The sequence below is a fragment of the Pyrus communis genome, chromosome 9, assembly GCF_963583255.1.
Source record: "Pyrus communis chromosome 9, drPyrComm1.1, whole genome shotgun sequence".
Taxonomy (NCBI): Eukaryota; Viridiplantae; Streptophyta; class Magnoliopsida; order Rosales; family Rosaceae; genus Pyrus; species Pyrus communis.
The window spans coordinates 2134544-2158066 of NC_084811.1; the positions used below are offsets into that span (position 1 = coordinate 2134544).

The window sequence follows — 23523 nt, forward strand, 5'->3', positions numbered from 1 at the left end:
TTTAGCCTATTACTGTTTATTAGGATCTATTACTGTTCACTGAGTAGATAAATGAGCTGGATGTTAGCGCAAAATTTTAGGGGTGGAATTGATTTAAGAAGACGGCAAAACCTGTTGCGAATATCTTGTAAAACGAGGAAGATAAAGTGGAGGATGAACAGTTTAGCAATTCGCCACCAACATTGATCTGCCGTTACAAAAGCGAAAGTGGGTCCAGCCGACCGGAGCGGAGTATTTGGCGGAGGACCTAATGAAGGCGGCGTTGCCTTTCAGGATAGCAGACTGGGATCAGCTGGAACAAGTGCGCAACAACTTCAAGAGGGACTTCTCTAATCTCCGACAAGCTTTCGAACAAGGCCTAAAGCTCCGTATCGACACTATTGACAATAACAACAATGTCTACCTCTTCCGGAGTACGGAGAATGAATATGAACATGTTGTTATACCAACTCTGGTGGCGGTCGTGCCGCCTTCTCGGCCTTCCCTCAGAGATAGCAATCCGAACATCCCGAAAACGACTTTAAGGAAATCGTCCCGTTGAAGAAGATGAAGATGGGCTGGATCCCATAGGTAAAGTCCATCGTCCAAACACGACATTTCGTACTCGAATATTCGTGCTGGGTTGCAGTTGCACTCAGAGAAGGGCTGCTTTGAACCGCATCGAGGAAGGCCGGTTTGAGCAGTTTCCGGACTGCATGCTGTACGTGTTTAACACGCTTGAATCCAATCCTGTAGACCAAACGAGGCTCGAGAGTGACGAGCAGCTGAAGCTGGAAGTGGAGGAAGCCAAACTGCGCAGAGCGGTTTTCGAAAATATGAGGATTTACAAGTTTTACCCACGAAATAATTAGTTTGCTAATCACTAGTTAATTGGTTATAATTAGTAATTATGTTATGATGGTGGTGTAGGTCTCGCTTGGATGTGCTTTTAAAATGATTGCAAAACGTTTTTAGTGAAAGGATAATGATGGGGAGATCAAAATTTTATACCAAATTTGCAGACTTAATGAAATGTAACCAATAAGTAATAAGCACGAATCAACATTTAAGTAACAATTCAATCATCAATAATCACATCATTTGATTTTAAAATTTTGATCTCTCTGGCACTATCCTAGTGAAAATATTTTTAGATTCCAAAAGCACTTTAAATGATTTTTCAGGATTTACTTGTATTTTTATTACAAATTGGTTTGAAAAACATTTTCATCAAAAACGTCTTCAATCATTTTAAAAGCACTTCCAAACAAGACCGTAGTTGTACTCTCAAGTTTAATACACGCACTTATTATATACATATTAAAATAAAAAAATTATTAGTTTTGTTTTCACGTGTAGACATAAACAAAAAAGAGTGCAGAAATCACGACACTTCAGAGGTACAAGTTTGGTTCTCAACCAAGAAGGATGTAAGGATATCACAAGTAATTCAACTATCCAACAACAGAATCAAGATTTAGAAGGATCAATGCTGTGCATTGCACACATCCTACCAAAATCTAATTCACTTTTACATCTGAAAAATTGTAAAAATACAGCCGAAGTACGTTCAGTTTCGTTCACTTAAAGGGAAAGGAGAGGCGTCTTGACGATTAGTTCAAGCATACGAATGATGTCTATGGCGATCCTTATCCCGGGAAGAATACGAGGAACTGTGATAGTCACGATCGCGTGATGAGTGATGCCTCGATTTGTCTGAATGCCCCCCTGAATCTTTTGCTCTATCCTTTGAACGACGACTCCGATCCCTGTTTCTGTCCCTCTCGGCCTCCTCTCGATCTCGTTCCCGGTCAGAATCCCTGCCCCTATCACGATCCCGAGCCTTTATTCTGTCCCTGTCCCGGTCCCTTTCCCTATCTCTCTCCCTGTCCCTCTCTCTGTCCTTGCTTTTATCACCGCTTGATTCTATGCGGTGTTCAGACTTGGACTTGATATTGACATCTTCTCTTGCCCCTCCCTCAACAGCCATGCTCTTGGATTCATCACCACTCTGTTTGGAGTCCTTTGGCTTGTCAACGGGTAGCTTGACCAACACACCCTTTGATCCACCAGATTCAGGATTCAATGCTGTTGTATCCTTTGAATTAGAGGCATCATCAATAGCTGCGGGAGCGGGAGCATTCTTTGGAACGTCCTACAAAACAGCAATGAGAAAGAAAAATCCACGTTATGTAATTTTCATTTTCTTCATATTCTCCAGCTGCATTCTTGCTTGCAGCCAGCAGTGCTGCTGTTAAATCACCGATAAGCAGGTGATTGTATGAATCTAAAGAACCTTCCCAGAGAAAAACAGCAGCACTTGCAGTATCAAGATGCAATAAGCTGTTGAAAATGGTAACTGCAGAGATAAGAGAGAATATCATAGAGCCCCCAGGCTCTAAATAAATCATAACAGGGAGGGGAAAAAATTAGAAGAAAACAAGTCAGAATTACCTTTGTAACTGGCTGAGACGAAATCCATGACTTGTTAGAAAATGTAAAAGAGTCACCCTCTTTACAGACCGGCATGTACTTTGCTTTAGGAAGGCTGTACAAATGAGCCAGAACCCTACAAACTTCGTCAATCCCTGATTTCTCAGCATCAAATGCCTTCCACCATGGCGGATTTTCAGGAAGTGGTACTTCAAATCTCCGAGCAGCAGCATAAACCACACCGCAAGCAACCACCTCGCTCTTGAATCGAACACACAATGTTGTGCGCAAACTGCAAGTAAAAAGTTCGTGAGAATTTAACCAACAATCAGAATCTATACATATACCAAGCAAAACAGAAAATTTTAAATAAATAAACACCTTCGAAGGTCTCAAAGTAAATTGGCAATTGGCGTATGTTGAGAGAAGTACCTGTCATTTGCGAGATTCCAGGCTTCTTGTGTTAATTCCCGAGGTGTTTCCAGAGTGGCAAGGTAATTCGATATGAATTTATGAGGATGTTCAACATGACAAATGAAACCCATCTCTTTCAAAATATGCCTTTCTGTTCTACTCAACTCCATCTTCAAGTCCGAATATTTCTGGAAAAACAGAAAGACAAAAAGCTTGAAACTTTGATATGCTTTACTACGAACTCCATAAGTGTGATAATAAAAGGACTAAAACCATTCACTTGTGCACACCAAAGAGGGAGACAATAAATTTGATCCGCTGGGTTCAAAAGGATGATAATGAAAAACAATGATTGTAGTATGAAATCTATACAAATATAGCATATATCGGTCTAACCTTTGAATATGGATCCAAATGCTCAATGGGTAGGTTCTCCCTCCTGCATTCCATCCGGTGGAAAACAATGATCACCTGTCTGCCTTTCTTAGGGCATTCCTCCAGTTTCGATGCAAGCCACACACAGCTAGCCGCAACTTTCTACAAGAAAACATCACATTACTAAATTACCAATGCAAATATGAAACGAGAGATTGGAGAATACCAAAAGAAAACAAAGAGATAAAAAGCTACTCATTTAACCTACTACAGCTACAGCGGACATCTTTTTCCTAACAAACGCTGTATGCGATTGTATGAGGTACATTTTCATCAGCACACATAACAAAAAACTAGGAGGAAAAAAGTTAAAGGGAATCAATCATTGCTAAACAACGTCTTATAATACAACTATATGAGGCAAATCGAAGATATAAGTACACCGAACACTCCTAATCGCGGTGGAGTGCTTCAGGTAATCGCAATAAATCAATAAATTAAATGCACAGATAAAGCAAATACCTTGACATTGAAGCGAGCAAAGGACTTCTTGCAATAGAAGCGGTGAAACAGAACCTGACCAGTCGCCATTACAGCTTGAGGTCTACAAGTGATGAAATCAAGCAAAACAAAATTTAGTAATTCACCCTCATATTAAAGAAGAACCATAATTGCTACAAATTTAAACGAAAAAAAAAAATGGAAACAGCATACAATTTGAGCAAAATTCCGCTTTCTTGGATCAAATCACAGCCGTAGATTCTGAGCGTGGTCTCCGTGGGTTCATCAATCCCGTCCCTCCTCGACGGCGAGTTCTGCAACTGCTCGTCCGTCAGGTAGAAGGTGTCTATCGCCGTGTATATCATCGTCCAAAACCCTAACAAGCTTCTGCACAAAATTAAATTTCCAAAAAAATTCAATTAAATCTGAAAAAAATTAAAATAAAAGTTTCGATATTTACAGAGAAAAATTGATCGAAGGGAAGAGAATGAACCTTTACCTCCCCTTTTGGTTGCCCAGAAGTTAATCGAAGAGAAGAAGCATGAGACGAAGAAATTGGCTCTGAGCTTTTCAGAACGGTGGTTAAGCGACGTCGTAAAGAGCCGGTCTGTTTTAGGTTCAGCTCCCTGTTTGTTTTGGGTCGTTTTCGTTTGGCCCCTTAACTTTTGTGTTCTTTTTAATTCCTGCACATCTACTGCACTTCCTTTACAGTTTTACCCCAAATTAGACTCTTTTTTATGCAAAAAAAGTTTAGGGGGAGGGGAAGCCATCCCATCCCAAGGCCAGGGCATATCACAAGTCTCTTTGAAGATTTTAGCCATTTTTTTTGTTTGCTAAAAAAGTTTAGGAGGAGGGGAAGTCATCCCATTCCAGAGTTAAGGCATATTACAAGTCTTTTTGAGGGCTTATAGAGAGAGTCTTAGCCATTTTTTTGGTTTTCACAGATCGTCTACCAAGAGGAATTGTTGGCAGCAGAACTCAACTCAGGCTTTGATCTAGCGAAGAAAATGATCCTTACCAACTCAATCAACTCTTGTTTGCCCAAATTAGACTTTTTGACCAGCTGTAAAAATACAAGCTTCGATCTAGCAACCATGAGAGTGCGAGTGGAGATTCTTAACCATTCTCAGTTTATGTCAACATGTATGAATTTCTCTCATCACGTAACGTAACGAGATACAATGGGTGATAAGATTTCCCGGAGTGGGAGTCGAAGATATCAAATATCATAGCGATGCAAGTAGAAAGAATAATTGCATCATCCAATCATTCTTACGTTGAATAAGTGAGTAAAGTGTATCATGTTACAGAAAATAAAAGAGAAAAATGTCTGGCTAGCCTTTTATACAAGCAAAATCCCCTGAGCTAAATGACAACATTTGTACGCAAATCGACTTTTGTAAAATAATCCGCCAACCACATTCAGCCTAGCCCCTAGGCATCCGCAAGAATCAGTTATGTTACAGAACGCTAGAACAAGCATCCGATCGTGCTACATCCGCACAGCAAAAACCCTCCGTCTCTTGCTGTTGCTGGCCATCTAACCATGACAAATTTTGGGTTGACAGGCTCTGAAGCCGATCAGTTGGTGGAAGAAACAACGAGAAGCAAGCATACAACATCGACAGCAAGCCAGAAGTCTTTCTTAGCCAGACTTTGATTTGGTTTGCGAAGCCAGCTGCCTTCTTGAGAGGGGAACAATGACCTCAAGAATATTCTGGAAGAATCCTTTATCGTACATGTTATTCTTAACCACAACGTCCACCTCTTTGAGTGGTGATCTTCGGAAAATGGCTCTCCATTTGCTCTCTGGAGGTTTTCTTTCACTATCTGTCCCATTGATACTTGCTTTGAGTGCTGCAGAACTCGCCCTTGCTTCATTCAGCTTCCTCTGCCAGCTTATGTAGTCTTGCCACTTGAAAGTCTGTTTCAAAAGAAGTAAACATGCTAAGTTCCACTGTTTCAGCAACGAAAGTAGCCATGTTCATTAAAGCATTCTTATCTCCCGGGAGTCCTTCTGTTGCAGCGGCGAAGCCTAATGAACCATCCCCGCCTAATTAAGTATTAACTCTATCCTATCTTTCTTTGGAATTTTACCAAGACATTAACAAATTAAATTATTAGCAAAGTTGGAGAGAGAAATAGACCTCATTAGTTGTAGTGTTTGTGAGACAAAGTTTTGCATGGTAACCAAAGAAACCCGCCAATAGTAGTGAAACAATTGCCAGAAACACCATTAGAAGTATTTGAGTGTTGTAGGCGCCCAACAACCACTGTCAAACATCAGAAAAAAAATTAAGCAATGAGCGACACAGAAAAGCCAAAGTAATAAAAAGAACCGATATCTCAAGCCTACAGTTCATTATTGGAGACATCATTAAAAGTATATGGATGGTGAAGTCCAACTAGGCCTTTTCTACCAGTTTAAAGTGAAACGTTATTTGTCACCTCCATGTAAAGACAGGCTCTTTCAATACGTTGTATCCAGAAACACAATAATGGCTAAGGGATCACCAGAAGTACAGTAAGTCAGCTTAACAATGAGCAGAGGGTACAAGTTTTTTCACTTGTTATGTATGGCTATATAAATGTTTTCAAATATGCCGAGAACAGCAATATGCAAAAATGATATTGAACTTCAGAAACTGAATTATTTATCATTGGAAGCTATTGCTCGTCTCAATTCCCATAACAAAACAAGGCAACATACCTGCACAACATGCGGTGTTAAACCGCGAAAAGAATTATCTATACCATAATAAACTGCAATGAAGAAATTAAGGAAAGGAACATCAGTTAGGTTCAGATGCAACACAACCAAGTAGGGGGCTTGGTATGATAATTAATTTACCAAATCAACTTACCGGTTAGAATATCAATAACTTTGAATTCTTTAACTTGTCCAGCAAGAATTAACCCAATGGCCACTGTTCCATATATGCAAAGTAAAGTGTGCCTGAAAAAGCACTAGATAAATGATAACAAACAACAAATAAACGATTACAATATATTACCTCACAGCTATAATAAAGTTAAAATTGACTGAGCATTTAGACGAGTAACTTTAAGACAGCAATCTTGGAGTTTCTCCAGTGTAATTGGCTGTGAATTTCAAGAGTGAAACGGAAAAATCCATGCCCTACAAATTTAAAACTTCAAAGACCATAAGTTTTAAAAGTTTTCTTATCTTTATTTACGTCAACATCATACGCCAAGATTGGATTGCTAAAATTCAACCAGAGATTCTAGGTGATAACATTGATTATCAGTAAGCACATTCTCAAACCGAATTCAACATGCATAATCAATTCTTTGGGAAGCATAGGCAGTGAAGAAAAAAAAGGCCACACAACACAAATAAACATACACTTGCTGCATCACTATAGAACTCACCACAAAAGAAAAGCTATGAAGTACCGGGTGTTTCTCTCACCTATACAATTATTCTGCAATAAAAACAGTGGGGTCAAATTTACAATAAGCAACAAATGGAATGCCCAAATATGGAGGGAATGGAGGAAACAAGAAGAATATTTAGAGAGTTTCAGACCATCCATCCACAATGATGATCAAAACGGGCAACACATCGATCACATATGCTGCAATGCTTTGACCTAGCAGGTCTAAACCACAGAGGAGAATGACAAACAAAAAAGAGAAATTAAGAAAAGAAAGGGAAGGAACAAAAATCAAACAGCATAAATTTATTTTAAAAATGATAACCATGGCGGTGAGAACTCACTTTGGAATTTTGCATGTTGAACAGTCTTTCTCAGAATATATAATATTATCATAAGGATAAGCAGATAGATACAGAGAAACATTATCAGCTTTCACAGTTCCTGGATCAGAAAAGCTAGCCAATAGAAAGAGCAGAACACCGACTCCAACAGCGAACAAGCTCGCATACCTGAAATAAGAAAACATGGCGTAGAGGATTCAGTACAAAGAAAATGGAAAACTTAACATAAACTTAATCCATGACGCATACCTGTGAATTTCACTTATATAATAGCCAGGAATGTAACGGAAGGAAGAAGTTGCAACCAAGTAATAGGTTCCTCCTACTATTGCAAAATACATGATCTACAATGTGCAGAAAGCTAATGATTAATATTGCAAAATGAATTTCCCACCTACTTCCTAGTGACTGATTATTGAGCAATTCCTAATGATTCTTTCAAATTTACAAACTTTAAGCACATTCATACATCTCTAACTGGAAATACCGTAACTTGGGAGCATCAGATCCTCCATCATCAAGTTCCTCGTATAACCACATTTCCTCGCACCTTAACTCGTCCCCAAAAATTTTCCGTTTCCTACTTACTCTAAGCAACTAGATAGCCAGAAATTCAACAAAATGCACTACCAAATGGAACAAAATGCCATTGCAAATGCATATAAACGTGAAAAACAAAACCTTTCTGATGTAGGATAGAGTTGGGCAGTGGAATTTAGATATTTTAGCGGAGGCGAAAATACAGAAACCTTAATGAAAACAATAAGGATAACCGGAATCAGCCTCTCACCAAGAATTTAAAGTACTAAAACACCATTGATTTAGGAAAGCCACCACTTCTGTTCCGCATCTCTTTCGCTGAATCATCCGATAAAACTAAGTTCAACTTTAACCAAAAGCAACAACACCGTGAACCCGAAGGTCCCATAACTGGACCCACGATTTCAATTCCCAAACAAATTACAACTTCATGAACAAATTCAACCAACCAGAACCCAAATTTCTCCAAAATTCTTCAAATTTCAATCACAAAAGTAATTCAATTCTGTTGGTGGGAAAAAGAAGGAACCTGTAAGATTGGATTGGGTCGATCGCAGCAGAAATACTCTGCGGAGGCTATGGCATTTGTCCCCCTGGCTCCAAACACAAACCCAACAAACCGTCTGCACAAAAAAGATCAGAAATTAAATCTGAGAGAGAGAGAGAGGGGAGGGGGGAGAGAGAGAGAGAGAGAGAGAGAGAGAGAGAGAGAGGGTGCTGAACTGAAAGTAATCGTAGGCGCCGAAGGTGAGGAAGTGGTTGATGCGTTGGATAGGGGTGCCGTCGAAGATGGGCCACTGGCCGCAGAGGAAGGAGACTAGAACGAGCAGTGTGACTAAACCATGGCACACCAGAATCCACTGTACCTCCATTCTCTCTCTCGCTCTCTCTCTCTCTCTCTCTCTCTCTCTCTCTCTCTTCTGTACTGTTTCTCACTCCTCTGACTGACTCACTGACTGAGAGAAGAGAGAGATAAAGGGCCGCCGGTTGATTTCAGGACTTGCAGTTGCTGACAGCACGTCGTTACCAAGAATGTGTCCTCAATTGCAAATTGGACAAATTTGTAAATTAATCCAAAAAAACAGGCTTATATTTTTATAAAAATGATAGTGTTGTAAATACCAACGATTACGGTTTTTAGGCCGTTTTGCAAGGTAGGACAAAAATTGTCAAAAAATCTGTAGGCTTTTACCTTCAATGTCCCATGGCGTCGTGAAAATTCATGTAATATTCTTTGTTAATAGCTTTTAGGATAGAGTCCTATTTCGCTAATGTTTTGAGTCGCACTATTATTTTATTTAATTTATTTTCAATTTTTGGGTTAAATATTCTATTGAAATATACTTTTGGCTCAATAAATGGTGAGAACTGCATTATAAAGTTTTTCTTAATCATGATGAAAACTCTTTTTTAAAAATACAAAATTTGCACTCAAATGTGGACTTAATCATCACGATTTTTATGCAATTTTGTAAATTTGTGCAAAAGTTGTGATAAAATCTATTTACTTTTACCTTCATCGCACTGTGAGGTTAAAAAAATTCATGTAAGATTTTTCGTTGATAATCTTAAGTTTGGAATCCAATTTCAATAATGTTTTCCCCCACTACTATCTTTTCTCATTTATTTTTCAATTTCCAACTTAAATATTATATTAAAATATATTTGCAACTCAGTCAATGGTAAAACTCATTAACGTGTGTGTGTGTGTATATATATATATATTTTAAGTACAACAATATATTTTACACAAGAAGAGTTGGGAAGCAACACAATGAACAACTTAATTTGATATCGAATTCGCCATCTACAACATTCGAACCTAAAACTTCTCACTTATAAATGAAGAATAATATCACCATACTATAGCACTGAATAACTCATTAACGAATTTTACTTAATATTAATGGGTTTTTCACTTGTACGCTTTTGATAATACTTTTTTACAAGTGAAAAACCCATTAATTCCACCTGTTACAGATTAATACATGGAACAATGTAATTACGCCCAACCCCATTGGGGGTAGTTTGAATATTTCCACGGGTGACATTGATTTCAAACATTGGCAGCCCAATCCCATTGGGTTGGCCAGCAGGTTTACGTTCAAAACACCCGATACCCACCTCTAACTAAACGGGTTGCGATTCTTTCTCGCATTTTCTCATTTTTCCTTTGATTCAGAGACGTAGCCTCTTTATTCAAACTTTTATGGGGTCGGACATCCAATTCAAATTCATGCCAGAACGCCCGACTACGAAGACTATCCATCTTCTTCATGCCAGGACGCTCAACTATGAAGGCAATCTATCGTTTATGAAGATAGATGAAAGTGGATTAAATCGATCACAAGCCTAACACAACCATTTCATTTACGTCATAGAAATCCCATGTACATCTCAAGATCAACTAAAAGAAGGAAAAAGAATGCCATCATATCATACGAGTGCAGCGACTGATCATCTCCATTCCACAAGAGAGACTAAAACTCCTGAGAGGCGGAACCGATATCGCCCTTGCCTTTTCCACCCTTGTTAGGCAAGAGGGTTTGGTGGATATTTGGCAACACTCCTCCATTGGCGATGGTCACTGCCCCCAACAGCTTGCTTAGCTCCTCATCGTTCCGAACCGCAAGTTGGATGTGCCTTGGTACAATGCGGTTCTTCTTGTTGTCCCTTGCAGCGTTTCCGGCGAGCTCCAACACCTAAACAAAATTTCACAAGAAAAAATCAGATCAAACCCATTAAAGTTCGAGATATACAATACCAAAAAAACATGAAAATCTTAACCAATCAAACTCCAATGAATCAAAACCCACCAATAACGAACAAATGTTGAATTTCAAATCCTAATAACACATTACTTAACCGATTTGTATCCAGAAATCGGATTACAACAACAACAAAGCTTTTTTCCCACTAAATAAGATCGGCTATATGAATCCTAGAACGTTATTGCACTCAGTTCTAAAAATCCGATTAAACCCAGAAAATTATACTCATAATTAGATCGACCCAAATTCCAAAAACATGAAATTACACAATCAAAATCTAACCCAAAACCAAAAACAATAGAACCAACAGATAAACAACAAGCTAACCTCAGCGGCGAGGTATTCTAGCACGGCGGAGAGATAAACAGGTGCGCCGGCACCGACACGTTCGGCGTACTTTCCAGACTTGAGAAATCGGGCGATCCTACCCACCGGAAATTGAAGGCCAGCCTTATGCGACCTCGACACGGACTTCGAGGCCTTCGGCTTGCCTCTGCCTCCCTTCGTCGACGCTCCTTCTTTCGAACTCATTTTCCTGCGACGGAATCACAGAAATAGCGAACAGATAAACCCTAACCCTAGAAAAAGATCGAATCTTTGGCGACAGAGAAGTACGCGCGAGACAGAGATGGTGCTTGCGAAATTGAAATGGGTTGGGGGTTTGGAATATATAGGAGGTGACGCTGTGATCTGATTGGGTGGGAGGGTAGGCACACGGATTGCCAGCCTGGCACCCAGTGTGGAAATTCGCGGGAATTTAAATATTTCTTTTTCATAGTCCACCTCTTTGGCTATCTCCTTTTGTGAGACTTTTCTTTCGTTGGAGTATTTTTCCATATTGCCCCCCGCCCCACTAAACTTTTACATACTGTCGATTTGGTCCCTAAGCCTTTATTTTGGCCAATTTTCCCTTTGAACATACAAATAGCCAATTGCTTACATCCAAATGTCCCATTTTAAATGTCATTTGTTATTTTTAGTATTTTTCAATATCCCCCTCCGCCCTAACTCTGTTCTACTGCACGATTTGCTCCACAAACTTTTATATTAGTCAATTTCCCCGCTAAATGAATATAAATAATCATTTGCCCACGTATTTACTTGTATTTCATTCAGTTTCTATTCAAAATAACCACATACCAATCGTATAACTTAAAAAAGCACAAACAAATGTAAAAAATTGTAAAAGTACAGAAGAAGTAAAACGGAATGTGTAAAATCACCATCCAATCAAGGCAAGAGCGGAAGGAAATGGGCAAGATACACATTTTGTTGAGTCGGTCAATTGTTTTGGGCCTAAGTCTTTACGTTTTGGGCCGTTGGATCCTGAGCTCAATTGTTTTTCTTTAAGTCAAAATCCGTAGCCCAATTGATCAAGCGTGCGGGAGATTATTACCAGTACTATTTGGGTTGGGCCCACGAAACAAGATTCCCAGCAATCTTTTGAGATGCTTTGCTTCCAACTGCACGAATCTGTGAGAACTGGATAAGACTGACAAGCAATGAAGGTGAAGGGGGGGGATTTGGATCCCATTTCGATCCAAATTATGGGAATCTTAGAAATCTCTACATCTTAGTCATTTATCGTGTATCGTGCGATTAGAAATTATTTGATCTTTTTTTATTTAAAATTAAACACAAATATTACCTGACGAAAATTGGACGCACAGTATACAATGAACGGCTAGGATGTGGGATTCCCACAAAATGGATCTAAAGAGGATTCTCTCCAGTGAAGGGTGCACCGTAATGACACTTTTTATCGTACTGCATTTGATTATTAGATCCAGCAATCACATTCTCTTGTTTACTTTTGGATTTGTGGGAGGAGGAAAAGGAAAAAAAAAATTCCATTTCCAGCTAGGTCTAATTACTGCTGGACTCCCTTATTGGAAAAAAAAAACTTTTCTGCAACGAAAATATCATCGTGAGCTCATAGAAGTATCTCAGACTGATCGTGCGATAACGTTTGAGTGAGACAAGAAGCACGGTCGTGCGTGAATAGGTTGGGATATTGCGACGATGTCACATATTTCTCGCCCCATGTTCACGTCCATGATGAAATGATGGGATTGGGATCTTATTCTTGTTGGATATGATGTGACAACTTTTTTGCGATTTTACACTCGCAAATTGTCTCTAGACACTCTATCATTGCCAATAAACAACTGAGAATTGTCTTTCGGCCATCCATAGAACTAACCGAGAAATTCTATGGATGCCGAAGACAAGTCGGAAGTTTGATCTTATCAGGCTCGTGGTCCAACTTCCCCTAAATGGAAAGAACAAGAATTATCCAATCTAAGCCCATTTCATAGTCCAGAGTCCAGACCCACAACAATGCAGGCCCATTAGGCCCAAAAGGAATGAAAGAGAGGGGGAGGGAGAGACCATGAACACGTCGACCTGGAAAGTGGCAACAGCGGAGCCAAGACTGCAGATAAAGGGAAAAGGAGAGGGATGTGAATCATAGACCAAATAAAATCTACGATAAAAAATGTTCAATTTCTTAATTTTAATTAAAGATCATCTAGTCATTCAAATAAATATTAACAAATAAATTAAATTGTGTATGTAACAGAACATCAAATCACGAAGATTTCATTCACGACTTCATTGGTTTGAAATACATAATCATTTTTTAGCATAATTGTTATATAATTAAGTAAAGGTATGGTTGCGTACGACAGACTTTTTCTTCCCACATTCTTAAAACGCGGGTAATTTTATTGGCTTATTATATAGCTACGTATCTCTCTCATCACCTAACATCGTTATATCACATGATTAGTATTTTTCTCGTCACGTCATAAGTCTTGTGACCACGTAAAACGTATTCAAACAAAGCGGGGACTGAGTGGGATGATGATAACAACTAGCAAGTTTGTCTCTTTCCTTTGGAGATGGAAGTATGCAGAAGGAAAAAGAGAAAGGAAAGGCAGAAGGATGTTTGTCTCTTTCCTTTGGAGATGGAAGGATGAAGAAAGGAAAAAGAGAAAGGAAAGGCAAAGGGGTTAAAGGCAGACGGATCCAAGAACAGTTCCTAATTGTTGACCTAGCACTTACTCGAATGCTTGCAAGGGGCAGTGGGCTACAACAATAAGTGAAAGTCCCACCCCAAGTAGAAGTTTGATGGTGAAAGCTTCATCGACAACGACCACTTGAGTCCCGACTCCAGAACTACAAAGATGATGATGCACCTGCTTTTCCTTCGGAAGAGGATCATCTTCGGATTCATTTTGTGGAAATTCTAGAAATCCTCATATCTTAGTTGTTCATTGTATATCGTACGGTCAGTTTTCGTCAGATATTATTTGTATTTAATTTTAAATAAAAAAATAATAATTTATTACCGCACGATATACGATGAATAATTAAGATGTAGAGCAAAGTGAATCCGGATGGAATCCAATTCCCTTTCCTAATGCCTGCTACAGTTTTAGTACTGCCTTCTCTTTTCTCCTTTTTATCTTCTTATTTTTTCCCTCTTTTTTGATATTAGTTTTTCCCACTTTACATGCAATAATAAAGGTATATAAAAGGACAAGCTTGCCACCTCATCTTTAATCTTTAATATTAGAAAGCCAGCAATCGACTTTGGTGTCTTAAGGCTTCACCAAAAATTTCTAGACTAAAATAACCCTCAAACAAAAAAAAAACAAAAACCGACGCAATATAATACATTAAAAAACTCATGGACATTTTTGTCAGAATACAAAAATATAAAATTTGTTTTATTAACAGAAAAAGAAAAAGAAACAGATAACTCCTCCATTTTAAGAGAGAGAACAACCAACGTGGGGAGAAAAATCTTCAGGATTAGCACGTTTGATTTTCAAACTGCATAGCAGTTTCCATACAGTTTTCAAACTCACACGTCTATCTTCTATTCCCCCATTTTCTGATCAAACTTCTTCCTCACACAATTCCACGTACAACTCTATTCATTCTGTTTTCTAACTGCAGCCTACCACTCCATATTCTCTCCTTCTTTCACTGATTTGAAATTCTTTCAGTTTTGGCGAGGCTACTTTTTCCAGATCGATGAACGTTTATATGCGCATCGGTAAGTCATCGGATGTATAGACGGATTAGAGATTTTCATTTTTATGTTCTTTCTGCCAATAAGTTTATTTTCCTGCTCATTGTTTGCTTTCTCTTGGGTGCCGGTGATTCACATAGGGTAAGCTCCGGAAAATTACCTTAAACGGATCTGGGTTTGATAGAAAGGAATCTAAGTGCTCTGCAAATATGCTTGCGCCTCTCAAATATTTGCTTTCCCTTGGGTGCCTATGATTCACATAGGGTAAGCTCCGGAAAATTACCTCAATCGGATCTACAAATGGGAGGAATACCTAACAGCAGCAGGTGAAGTTTTCTTTTTATGTGCAGTTTTTAAGTTACTTATGCATTCTTTATTTTTATCTCTTTTGCCCATATTCTGTACATCAATTTTGTTCATTTAGTCTGCATTTTCGGTACTTTTATCTTTTTCCTTCTTCATTTACATGGTTGCACTGCTCGAAAATTTTCTCATTTGTTGCTTCGATCTTTGATCATCATCTATTTTTTTATGCATATTTTGTAATGGGTAGTTGGTGGAGGGACGTTGGTCTCTCTTTTGTTTATCCGAGTATTACATTCGATTGTATTGCACTTGGTTTCTTGGTACCAGACTTTTGATGAAACTGACAGTTTATGAAATGATTGTAGAATGTTAATTATGCTATTTCTTAATTTCTACAGTTATAGACTTTGGTAATGTCATTGCATTTAGGTGCTGAAATGTCCCAAAAAAATAAAATAAAATAAAATAAAACACCCCGATGATGAATATGTGAGGCTTACCGAAGACAAGAATTGTAGTTTTTTTTGAAGCAGCAGTATAAAACAAATGGTTAGGTTTTATTTGTTTTTAAGGTGTGCTAGCCATTTTAATGAATTTAGAACGTTTTTTCTTTGATTTAGGGCCTATATCACGAAACTTTTAGAGTATTAGTGTTAGGTTTCGTTTAATGATTACATTACTTAATTGTTTTAAATTTTAAACTTTAGTTGTATTGCTGAAAGTTTGATTACTAAATTACTTTGCAGAAACAGAGTTCACAGTAACTAAGAGGATACTAAGAAGCAAAGACTTACAACATACATATTGACTTAAAATGGTCTTATTCTCTTTTGCTTCTCTTCCATGTTTTGTTGTATGTTTAACCATTATGTTTTCTATTTGTTTTCGTAACTCCTTTTGCTTTTGAAGTTTACTGCTCGGTTAAATATTTGTACCAAATGCTTCATGTTGTTAAGATTGGGTAAATTTAGGAATTCATGATTGGGTCCGTGGTTGAAGCTCAGGAAAATTAGCTCAATCGGATCTGCAAATGGGAGGAATACCTAACAGCAGCAGGTAAAGTTTTATTTTTATGTGCAGTTACTTATGCATTTTTTAAATTTCCACCATTTCCAGAGATTGGTGTGTTATGAAAAGGGATTTGATATGTAAGAACTGAAATTTACCAACCTCCCTTTTTTTAAATGGTTTCTGAAGAATGGGTTTGATAGAAAGGAATCTAAGTGCTCTGCAAATATGCTGCGCCTCTCAAATATTTGCTTTCCCTTGGGTGCCTATGATTCACATAGGGTAAGCTCCGGAAAATTAACTCAATTGGATCTGCAAATGGGAGGAATACCTAACAGCCACAGCTAAAGTTTTCTGTTTATGTGCAGTTTTTAAGTTACTTATGCATTTTTTATTTTTATCTATTTTGCCCATATTTTGTACGTAAATTTTGTTCATTTACCTTTATTAAGAATCATCAAATTGAAATTTCAGTTTTAAGATTTTTGGAGGACTCCAACATATCAAGTATGGAGGGAATTGATAGAAGCGATATGTCAGAGGTTGTTACCTTATCTGCATTATTCCTCTTTTGTACAAATGATATATTTTTTCTTCTTTTTCAAAAATAAAATAAAATTCATTTTGTTTAGCAATTTCTCAATGTAGGTTGGCAATGAAGAAGTTGACTTTGGACAAACAAATATTCACAATTTTCAACAGTCAGACCAAAGGTATTGTAGGAGTAATCAACAAAGGCAAAATCATAGGAGCAATCAACAAAGACAAAGACGACAATCTATGAATTCATCACAGCGGGCTCGAATTTCAATACGACGACGTGCCAATTATCAAACCCGCTTGAACTCAATCAATATAGTCCAAAATCAAACAGAAGTAAACCAAGAAAACACAAGATCGACATCTGCGGGTAACTATGATTTTTTTTTATTTTGTCTCTATTCAATTCGTACGGTGTATTAACATTTTTGTACAAATTATTAAGACAAATATATTAAGATTGAACAAATCAGTGATTCTAAGTTGTCATTGCCTTTTTGTACTATCAATGCAAACATCCATTTAATAATTCTGTTATGTCTATAATAATTTCAATATTTTGGATTGTATATATTTACCATAGTGACCAACGTTTTAACAAGTACTCCAAACAAGAAAAATAAATAAATACATAAAAATAAAAAATAAAAATAAAAATAAACAAAGAAGGAAAGGAATATTATGTAAACTTGGAACAACAATTCAAGTATAATAGTCAAGAGAAAAATATAAAAATAACATCACATAAAGATATAGTACATCGATACTAAATGGAAAAAATTGTGAAGTTAAAAAAAAAACATGCAGCACATAATTACACAGATGCAAAATCAAAGGAAGCAAAAAGCACAACCCAAATCAGAGAAATGAAATCATAAATCAATGATTCAGTGCATGAAATTCACTAAATTTTAGTAAACCCTAGATTCAGAGATATTGGTGTTGCATTCATTTTCATTCGAAAACGGCAAGAAGAAAACCACTCTCATCCAAAAAAAATGTGTTTTTCTTTTCTGTGATCAATTAAAATAAACATTACTATTCATCCAAGGTCTGGCATCCAAAACAATCCACAGTTTTTGCTTTTCTGATCACTAAAAGCTACAGACTTTAAAGAGAAAATAGCTCAAAATACAAAACATTCACTTTTTCTTTGTTTTCTTCTTCCTCTGCCACTTATTATGTGACCTAGGCAGTCTCAATCAAACGAAAAAAAAAAAACCGTAATGTATACCAATGATTCAATTACAAAAACAAAACGAAAAAAAATACGTATGTAGGTACTTAAATAATATTCTATGCTTACTAATATTTTTCGTGCACCATTACGTTTCTTGGTTTAGAGCAACGAAATGCATATGTTACTGATCAGACACAAAGCCAACGAGAGCAATGGCGGGATCAACAACGTATGAGGCGGAATTCAATGAGTTCAAGCCAAAGACACGAATATTTAGCACGGCGACGATCCAATTATCGTGTTCAACAAATTCAACGCTCAAACATAATGTTATTTGATGGTGATGCCGATCAAGTTCAACACCCTAACATAGTGCAATTCGATGAAGGCAGTAGCAATCATGTTGAACGACTAAACATAGTGCCGTTTGGAGAAGGCAGCAGCAATCAAGTTCCAAGAACAATGCGCTTAACTCATATAAGGCAAATTGCCCGATCGAATAGGACACGCTTGCCTCGGGATGGACTAATACAAAGTTTCACTAATAATGGTAATCGCACAAACTACCATAGTACAACTTTGAAAAAGATAAACATCAATATCATCATTACTGTAAACACTACTTATTACCTTACTTCCATTTCATTTGATTATAACAGAAAATACAACAGCGCAATCGTTCAGTTCGAATACTCCAATGAGTCATTGTTATCTGCCCATCATCAATGAAGGTATCATTTTTTTAATATTAATACCTACAATTTCAACTATGCTCTCTAAATCATGAAACACCTTTAATGTTTCCTTTTTAAGCAGATGCTTTTAATCTCATTAATGAAAATGAGATCCAGCCTAACGAGGACGTACCACCTCGACATCATACTATGGGAAGAAGGCCAATTCATAATTGTGCTAGAAACTTTAATGAAAACATGGAAATCCCAAGATTTCACATGCCAAATCCAACCACATGTCCAGATTGTCATGCCCGTTTGTTCTCTCATGAAACATCTGAACTGTGTTGCTTACGTGGAAAGCTTGCTTTACCATTGGCACCATCCCCTCCTGAAATGACTGAGCTTTTTTGCAACCAATCTGCCGAGGGAAGACATTTTAGGCAGAATATACGAGCTTACAACCACATTTTTGCCTTCACTTCAATGGGAGTTCATGTTGACGAAAACCTAGCAACAGGAAGACGTGGTATTTACACATTTCGTGCTCAAGGTTCCATATATCATAAGATTGGAAGTCTTTTGCCTATTAGAGATAGTAGACCGAGATTCCTACAAATGTATATATATGACACAGCTCATGAAATAGACAATCGAATGAGAGAAAGTGAAGCACTAAACAGAGATGTGGTTGAAAAAATCCAACAAATCTTGAATCAATATAATCCATTTGTGCAAACATTTCACCACCTTGCGCAACGTCAAGATTTGCAAAGTTGTAGATTGATTATCAAAGAGCAACCCGCGAATCAACGACAATATTGTTTACCGTCTGCATCTCAGGTTGCTGCAATCATAGTAGGTGGTGAAGGATCAGAAAACATTAGAGGTCGAGATATTGTTGTACAAACTACAGATGGTCAACTTAAGAGTATCAAAGACTGTGTCGACTACTATGACCCTTTACAATATCCATTGTTGTTACCTTATGGAACATATGGATGGGATGTGAATACTCGAAATAACAACAGCAGAAAAGTGACATGTTGTGACTATTATTCGTATCTTCTTTAGGTAACCTAAGACCTTCATCTCTATGAATACAATATTAATTTTTAAAACTTATATTGTGTTGAACAATGAATTTTATCATTTTAGATCCGTCAACACGACGAATCGCTTCTACTTCGTGGTGGCCGCTTATTGCAACAATATGTCATATTAAATGAGACTTATTAAAGGGTTGAAACAAAACAAACATATTTAGACTTATTAACGACCTATAACAAAACAAATACAGGAGACGTCGGTCGTCGTAGGACTATATTACCATCATCTTTTGTTGGTAGTCCCCGAGACATGTATCAAAGGTATCAAGATGCAATGACTTTGGTTCAAAAATATGGAAGACCAGATATTTTCCTAACAATGACATGTAATCCAACTTGGGAAGAAATAAGTGATGAGCTACTACCTGGCCAAACACCACAAGATCGACCAGATTTGCTTACAAGGGTTTTTCGTGCAAAATTTGAAGAGTTGAAGAATGATGTTATAAAAAAAGGTGTTTTAGGCAAAGTTCTTGCATATGTATATGTCATTGAGTTTCAAAAGCGCGGTCTCCCCCATGTTCACATGCTTCTCATGTTAGAAGAAAATGATAAGCTTAATAGTCCAGATGATTATGATCAGGTGGTACGGGCTGAAATACCAAATCCAAATGAAGAGCCTGAATTGTATGGTGCCGTCTTAAGGCATATGATACATGGTCCATGTGGAATACACCATTCACGGTCACCCTGTATGAAACGTGGTAGCTGTAAACGAAATTATCCTAAGCCATTTGCACTAACTACAGTTCAAGAAAATGATTCTTATCCAGTCTATCGTAGAAGAGACAATCATGATCCAATCCCATTAGATCATAATGCACGTATAATGGTGGATAATCGGTGGGTCATTCCGTATAACTCATGGCTACTCCTCAGATATGATTGTCATATTAATGTTGAGATTTGTTGCAGCATTAAGAGTGTTAAGTATCTGTACAAATATGTTTACAAAGGTCCCGACTGAGTAGCTTTTGAAGTCCATCATGAACCTATTCAAGATGAAATAAAGCAGTTTGTTGATGCAAGATGGGTTTGTGCACCTGAAGCTTTATGGAGAATATTCAAATTTGTAACTAATCGACTTTATCCATCGGTGGAACGATTACAAATTCATCTTCCTGAAGGACAAACTATTCATTTTTACCCTCACCAAAGAGTAGCAGATATTTTGGCAGATAACACTAACTCGATGACTATGCTGACAGAGTTTTTTACCAAGAATACCACTTGCCCGAAAGCACGACAATACTTATACCGGGAATTCCCTGAACGGTTCAAATGGAGTCAAAGAGATAAAATCTGGAGTGAGAGGATGAATAACCATAAAGTTATTGGCCGGATATATGCAGTCTCGCCGAATGAGGGTGAAAAATTCTACTTACGCATCCTTCTTAATCATGTTAGAGGACCAACATCATTTGAGAATTTAAGAACAGTCAATGACATTGTACAACCAACATTTAAGAAGGCAGTGGAACAACGAGGTTTGCTAGAAGATAATGATAGCATCAGACAGTGTCTCTGTGAAGCCACTAACATTCACATGCCGTCAGCTTTGCGAAGGTTGTTTGTTACCATCTTAGTTTATTGTGAGCCACATGGAGTAAGAAGATTATGGGATGAATTTCATTCATTTATGGTGGAAGATTATTCTGTTTCAAGTACCACAAATAATACTTCTATCTTGAACAAGCTTTTGCAAGACTTGAACGGACTATTAGTGCAACATAGTAAGTCTGTATCTGATTACGATTTACCACAAATAACACAAGATTGTGTTAGAGACAACACAATTCCAAGGATAATACAAGATGAAGTTTCACTTGACATCTCTGAAGCAGACCTTAATGCAGTACAAAATCTAAATGAAGACCAAATGGCAGCGTATAACTCGATTGTGTCTGCTATTGAACAACGAGACAATGCCATATTTTTTGTGGATGGTCCCGGAGGGACATGAAAGACATACTTATATCGTGCTTTGTTAGCAACCTTAAGGAGTAAGGGTCATATTATATTGGCAACAGCAACATCTGGAATTGCAGCAACCATATTGCCAGGTGGAAGGACAGCACACTCTAGATTTAAAATTCCCCTCAGTCCAGATGCATCTTCCACATGCTCTATTAGTATCCAGTCAGATTTGGCAGAATTGATAAGAAAAACATCAACTGTTGTTTGGGATGAAGCACCAATGGCACACAGGTTTGCATTTGAGGCTCTCGATCGAACGTTTAAAGATATAATGGGCGTTGACCTACCATATAGAGGAAAGGTCATAATCTTTGGAGGAGATTTTCGACAAGTTCTTCCAGTTGTTCCAAAAGGTACAAGATCTGAATTGATGCAAGCAAGTATGATTAATGCTTCATTTTGGGAACACGTGAAAATCATTCGTCTTAGGCATAACATGAGATCCATCAATGATCAAGACTTTTCAGAGTTCTTACTTCATGTTGGTAATGGGGAACAAGAAACTATGATAGACGACATGATGCAATTACCATCATCTATGGTTATTCCATGGAATGGTGAAGAATCCATTGTCCAATTGGTTAATGAAGTTTTCCCCGATTTGGAATGTCATGTATGTGATGCAAGATACTTGGTGGAAAGAGCAATTATAACACCAAAAAATGAGGATGCTGACAAAATCAATAAAATGATCATCGATAAATTTCCGGGGATTGAACATATCTTATACTCTTTCGATTCAGTTGAGGACGATGTGAGAAATTTGTATCAACAAGAATTCTTGAATTCAATCTCACCTGGTGGAATGCCCCCTCATCAGTTAACTTTGAAAAAAGGTGCCCCGATAATGCTTTTGAGAAATATCGATCCGAAGATGGGGTTGTGCAATGGTACAAGACTGGCTTGCCATGGAGCTTACAATAATCTAACTGATGCCGAAATCTTATCTGGACAATTTGCTGGAACTAGAGTGTTTTTACCAAGAATCTCTTTAAAGACCACAGAGAGTGCAGGACTCCCATTCGAAATGATGAGAAAACAGTTTCCAGTGAAATTGAGTTTTGCACTAACTATAAATAAATCACAAGGGCAGACAATACCAAATGTGGGTATTTATCTACCAGATCACGTATTCAGTCATGGACAATTATACGTGGCTTTATCAAGAGGAGTTTCAGCGTCTACAACAAAAGTCTTGGTAAAGAAAGGAGAGTTACACGGTAACGAATGAGTCTTCACAAGAAATGTTGTGTACAAAGATATTTTGCTTCCCTCGAATTCAACATAAGGTTACATTCTTTCTTTTAATGTTTAATTCCCTTTTTCAACTTTTAATGCACTTCAATTACAAATAATGCTAATATTTGATTTTAACCAAACGCATTAAATTTTCAACAGGACGGAATGATATGAGTTCATGATATTTTTTGGTGTCATGTGCATCAAGGTCAATTAAATTTCTCGGATTGTTTTTATACTTTTTATTTAACTTTTAGTTGCAACTAAGTTATAAGGATCTTCTCTGTTATTTATTACTTTTTTATTTTTTACATATTCTAGACAAAATACTTTAGATTCCGCCTATATTATTAGAGATGATAATCGCCTTTATTTTATGTTTCTATACTTTGAACCAATCCTCGCATATAAATACATCTAAAATGTGTAAGTTGCGTGTAGCGTGCCGTGGTTTAAAAAGTGTCTTTCGCACGTGCTTGACAACACCGTAATAGGCATTGCTGCGTGTGAGAGAGTATCCACGTCAACAACTTCAATTTATTGCTTCCAATTAGGTGCAGTCATCTTCTAGATTTCATACCTCACCTCCAAACTTGGTATCATACTTTCTAAAGCATATACATTGACAACCACAATGGAACAAAACTAACACAATACACATTTAGGGGCGCGTAGCGCCCGTGATGCAAAAAT

At 37.5% G+C, this 23523-nt stretch overlaps 5 protein-coding genes across 6 annotated transcripts; 2 read left to right on the plus strand and 3 right to left on the minus strand.

The window, feature by feature from the left end:
- Positions 1-1386: 1386 nt before the first annotated feature.
- LOC137745636 (cyclin-L1-1-like) lies at positions 1387-4339 on the minus strand. Of its 2 annotated transcripts, none has more exons than XM_068485623.1 (7): positions 4202-4339; positions 3916-4089; positions 3724-3805; positions 3223-3363; positions 2845-3014; positions 2434-2704; positions 1387-2134 (listed from the first exon to the last, which is right to left on the minus strand). In XM_068485623.1, the coding sequence occupies exons 2-7, from the start codon at positions 4065-4067 to the stop codon at positions 1598-1600; spliced, it is 1353 nt and encodes a 450-aa protein (XP_068341724.1). In that variant the 5' UTR covers positions 4068-4089; positions 4202-4339; the 3' UTR covers positions 1387-1597. The 2 variants fall into 2 exon arrangements, with proteins under 2 accessions (XP_068341724.1, XP_068341725.1); XM_068485624.1 differs by having other exon boundaries at positions 4196-4328.
- Positions 4340-4896: 557 nt separating this feature from the next.
- LOC137745687 (probable protein S-acyltransferase 17) lies at positions 4897-9018 on the minus strand. The gene is made up of 10 exons (XM_068485688.1): positions 8708-9018; positions 8514-8607; positions 7694-7788; positions 7445-7612; positions 7253-7325; positions 7096-7148; positions 6567-6658; positions 6413-6465; positions 5850-5975; positions 4897-5626 (listed from the first exon to the last, which is right to left on the minus strand). Exons 1-10 carry the CDS (start codon positions 8854-8856, stop codon positions 5348-5350), a joined length of 1182 nt encoding a protein of 393 aa, XP_068341789.1. The 5' UTR covers positions 8857-9018; the 3' UTR covers positions 4897-5347.
- Positions 9019-10323: 1305 nt separating this feature from the next.
- LOC137745877 (histone H2AX-like) lies at positions 10324-11380 on the minus strand. Its single transcript, XM_068485911.1, has 2 exons — positions 11083-11380; positions 10324-10686 (listed from the first exon to the last, which is right to left on the minus strand). The coding sequence occupies exons 1-2, from the start codon at positions 11284-11286 to the stop codon at positions 10465-10467; spliced, it is 426 nt and encodes a 141-aa protein (XP_068342012.1). The 5' UTR covers positions 11287-11380; the 3' UTR covers positions 10324-10464.
- Positions 11381-19888: 8508 nt separating this feature from the next.
- LOC137745459 (uncharacterized) lies at positions 19889-20581 on the plus strand. The gene has a single exon (XM_068485422.1). The coding sequence runs from the start codon at positions 19889-19891 to the stop codon at positions 20579-20581; it is 693 nt and encodes a 230-aa protein (XP_068341523.1).
- A 1230-nt stretch (positions 20582-21811) lies between these two features.
- On the plus strand, positions 21812-22822 carry LOC137745461 (uncharacterized). Its single transcript, XM_068485424.1, has one exon. It carries the CDS (start codon positions 21812-21814, stop codon positions 22820-22822), a length of 1011 nt encoding a protein of 336 aa, XP_068341525.1.
- Positions 22823-23523: the final 701 nt, after the last annotated feature.

Excerpts from the sequence above, each read along its gene's own strand:
- LOC137745877 (XM_068485911.1), bottom strand. The coding sequence starts at position 11,286 with ATGAGTTCGAAAGAAGGAGCGTCGACGAAGGGAGGCAGAGGCAAGCCG. Across the intron at positions 10,687-11,082 it reads TAGAATACCTCGCCGCTGAG|GTGTTGGAGCTCGCCGGAAA; the intron begins GTTAGCTTGTTG and ends AATTTTGTTTAG.
- LOC137745461 (XM_068485424.1), top strand. The coding sequence starts at position 21,812 with ATGGCACACAGGTTTGCATTTGAGGCTCTCGATCGAACGTTTAAAGAT.
- LOC137745459 (XM_068485422.1), top strand. The coding sequence starts at position 19,889 with ATGACTTTGGTTCAAAAATATGGAAGACCAGATATTTTCCTAACAATG.
- LOC137745636 (XM_068485623.1), bottom strand. The coding sequence starts at position 4,067 with ATGATATACACGGCGATAGACACCTTCTACCTGACGGACGAGCAGTTG. Across the intron at positions 3,806-3,915 it reads AGCGGAATTTTGCTCAAATT|ACCTCAAGCTGTAATGGCGA; the intron begins GTATGCTGTTTC and ends CATCACTTGTAG. Across the intron at positions 3,364-3,723 it reads TTGCTCGCTTCAATGTCAAG|AAAGTTGCGGCTAGCTGTGT; the intron begins GTATTTGCTTTA and ends GTTTTCTTGTAG.
- LOC137745687 (XM_068485688.1), bottom strand. The coding sequence starts at position 8,856 with ATGGAGGTACAGTGGATTCTGGTGTGCCATGGTTTAGTCACACTGCTC. Across the intron at positions 8,608-8,707 it reads GGCGCCTACGATTACTTTCA|ACGGTTTGTTGGGTTTGTGT; the intron begins GTTCAGCACCCT and ends TTTTTTGTGCAG. Across the intron at positions 7,149-7,252 it reads ATCATCATTGTGGATGGATG|AATAATTGTATAGGTGAGAG; the intron begins GTCTGAAACTCT and ends TTTTTATTGCAG.